Source organism: Branchiostoma belcheri, unplaced genomic scaffold (genome assembly GCF_001625305.1).
Source record: "Branchiostoma belcheri isolate BF01 breed outbred unplaced genomic scaffold, Haploidv18h27 scaffold108, whole genome shotgun sequence".
Taxonomy (NCBI): Eukaryota; Metazoa; Chordata; class Leptocardii; order Amphioxiformes; family Branchiostomatidae; genus Branchiostoma; species Branchiostoma belcheri.
The window spans coordinates 50563-51568 of record NW_017802469.1 but is presented as its reverse complement, the minus strand read 5'-3'; the positions used below and the strand labels follow the sequence as shown (position 1 = coordinate 51568).

At 45.1% G+C, this 1006-nt stretch overlaps 1 protein-coding gene across 1 annotated transcript in view; it reads left to right on the top strand.

The window, feature by feature from the left end:
• Positions 1-1006, top strand: part of LOC109480774 (V-type proton ATPase subunit d) — a 22514-nt gene that overhangs the window by 2703 nt on the left and 18805 nt on the right. Inside the window, exon 2 of the mRNA XM_019783076.1 lies at positions 97-268. Within this exon, the coding sequence (XP_019638635.1) occupies positions 97-268 (172 nt within the window). The remainder of the gene's footprint in view (positions 1-96; positions 269-1006) is intronic.

The window sequence follows — 1006 nt, the reverse complement described above, 5'->3', positions numbered from 1 at the left end:
ACGTAGGGGTGAAATTTAGCGTAGGGGGCCTCTATGCTACTTCGCGCTAGCTAGAACCCTGCCGTTAATTTGGAGCCCTGTTGTGTGTCCTCTTAGATCTCAAGCTGCACCTGGCGAGTACGGATTACGGCAACTTCCTGGCCAATGAGCCGTCTCCGCTGACCGTGAACGTGATTGACGACAAGTTGAAGGAGAAGATGGTGATTGAGTTCCAGCACATGCGCAACCAGTCTGTGGAGCCACTCTGTACATTCATGGACTTTATCACGTGAGGATCCAATCCACTTCAGTTCAATAGACCTATGCCTGCTCTTGATGATTATAAAGAAACAGTCACAACAAAAAATGATCTACTCTGGGGAGGTTTAATATTTTTTTGAGATCACAAATTAGGTTTCGAGACACATTTCTCCTCTTCAACCCGGTTATAACCGGGTTGAAGAGGAGAAATGTGTCTCGGAACCTAATTAAGATCTAAATTGGAGTTGTCTTGCCATGTGACTTGATGTGAGTATCACGTGACAAGAGACAGTCAGCCTTCTCAAAAAAATTTAGAGTAGGTGGCTGATAAGAAAAAGTAGCAGGCGAGCCACGAAGTGGCTCGAAGCGAGCCGCGCAGGGGGGGTCTGGGGGGCCTCCCCCGGAGGAAATCGTAAAAATTAGACCCCTAAACATCGTTTTTGGTACATTCTGAGCAGCTTTTATGGCAATCTTGTAGCTCCAAAATTTACTGTTCGTGCACAAATTCCGGAAAAAGGCTGTATTAAAATTGTTTGCCACTCCGATCGTATTACGCGCGGTCCTTGCGCCCGGCCACAAAATGCAGAAAAATAAAGAAAGCATATTTAAATGTCAATTTGATCGAAAACATAATCATTGGGATGTGAAAAAATGTCACAGTTTCGCTTTTTGGAAGTTTTGTTTCTGTTTTGACGGTTTAATTCTAGCGGGGTGCGATCCATAAATGCCCTATGGAAATTCACCCCGCGTCCCGGTACACTGACTT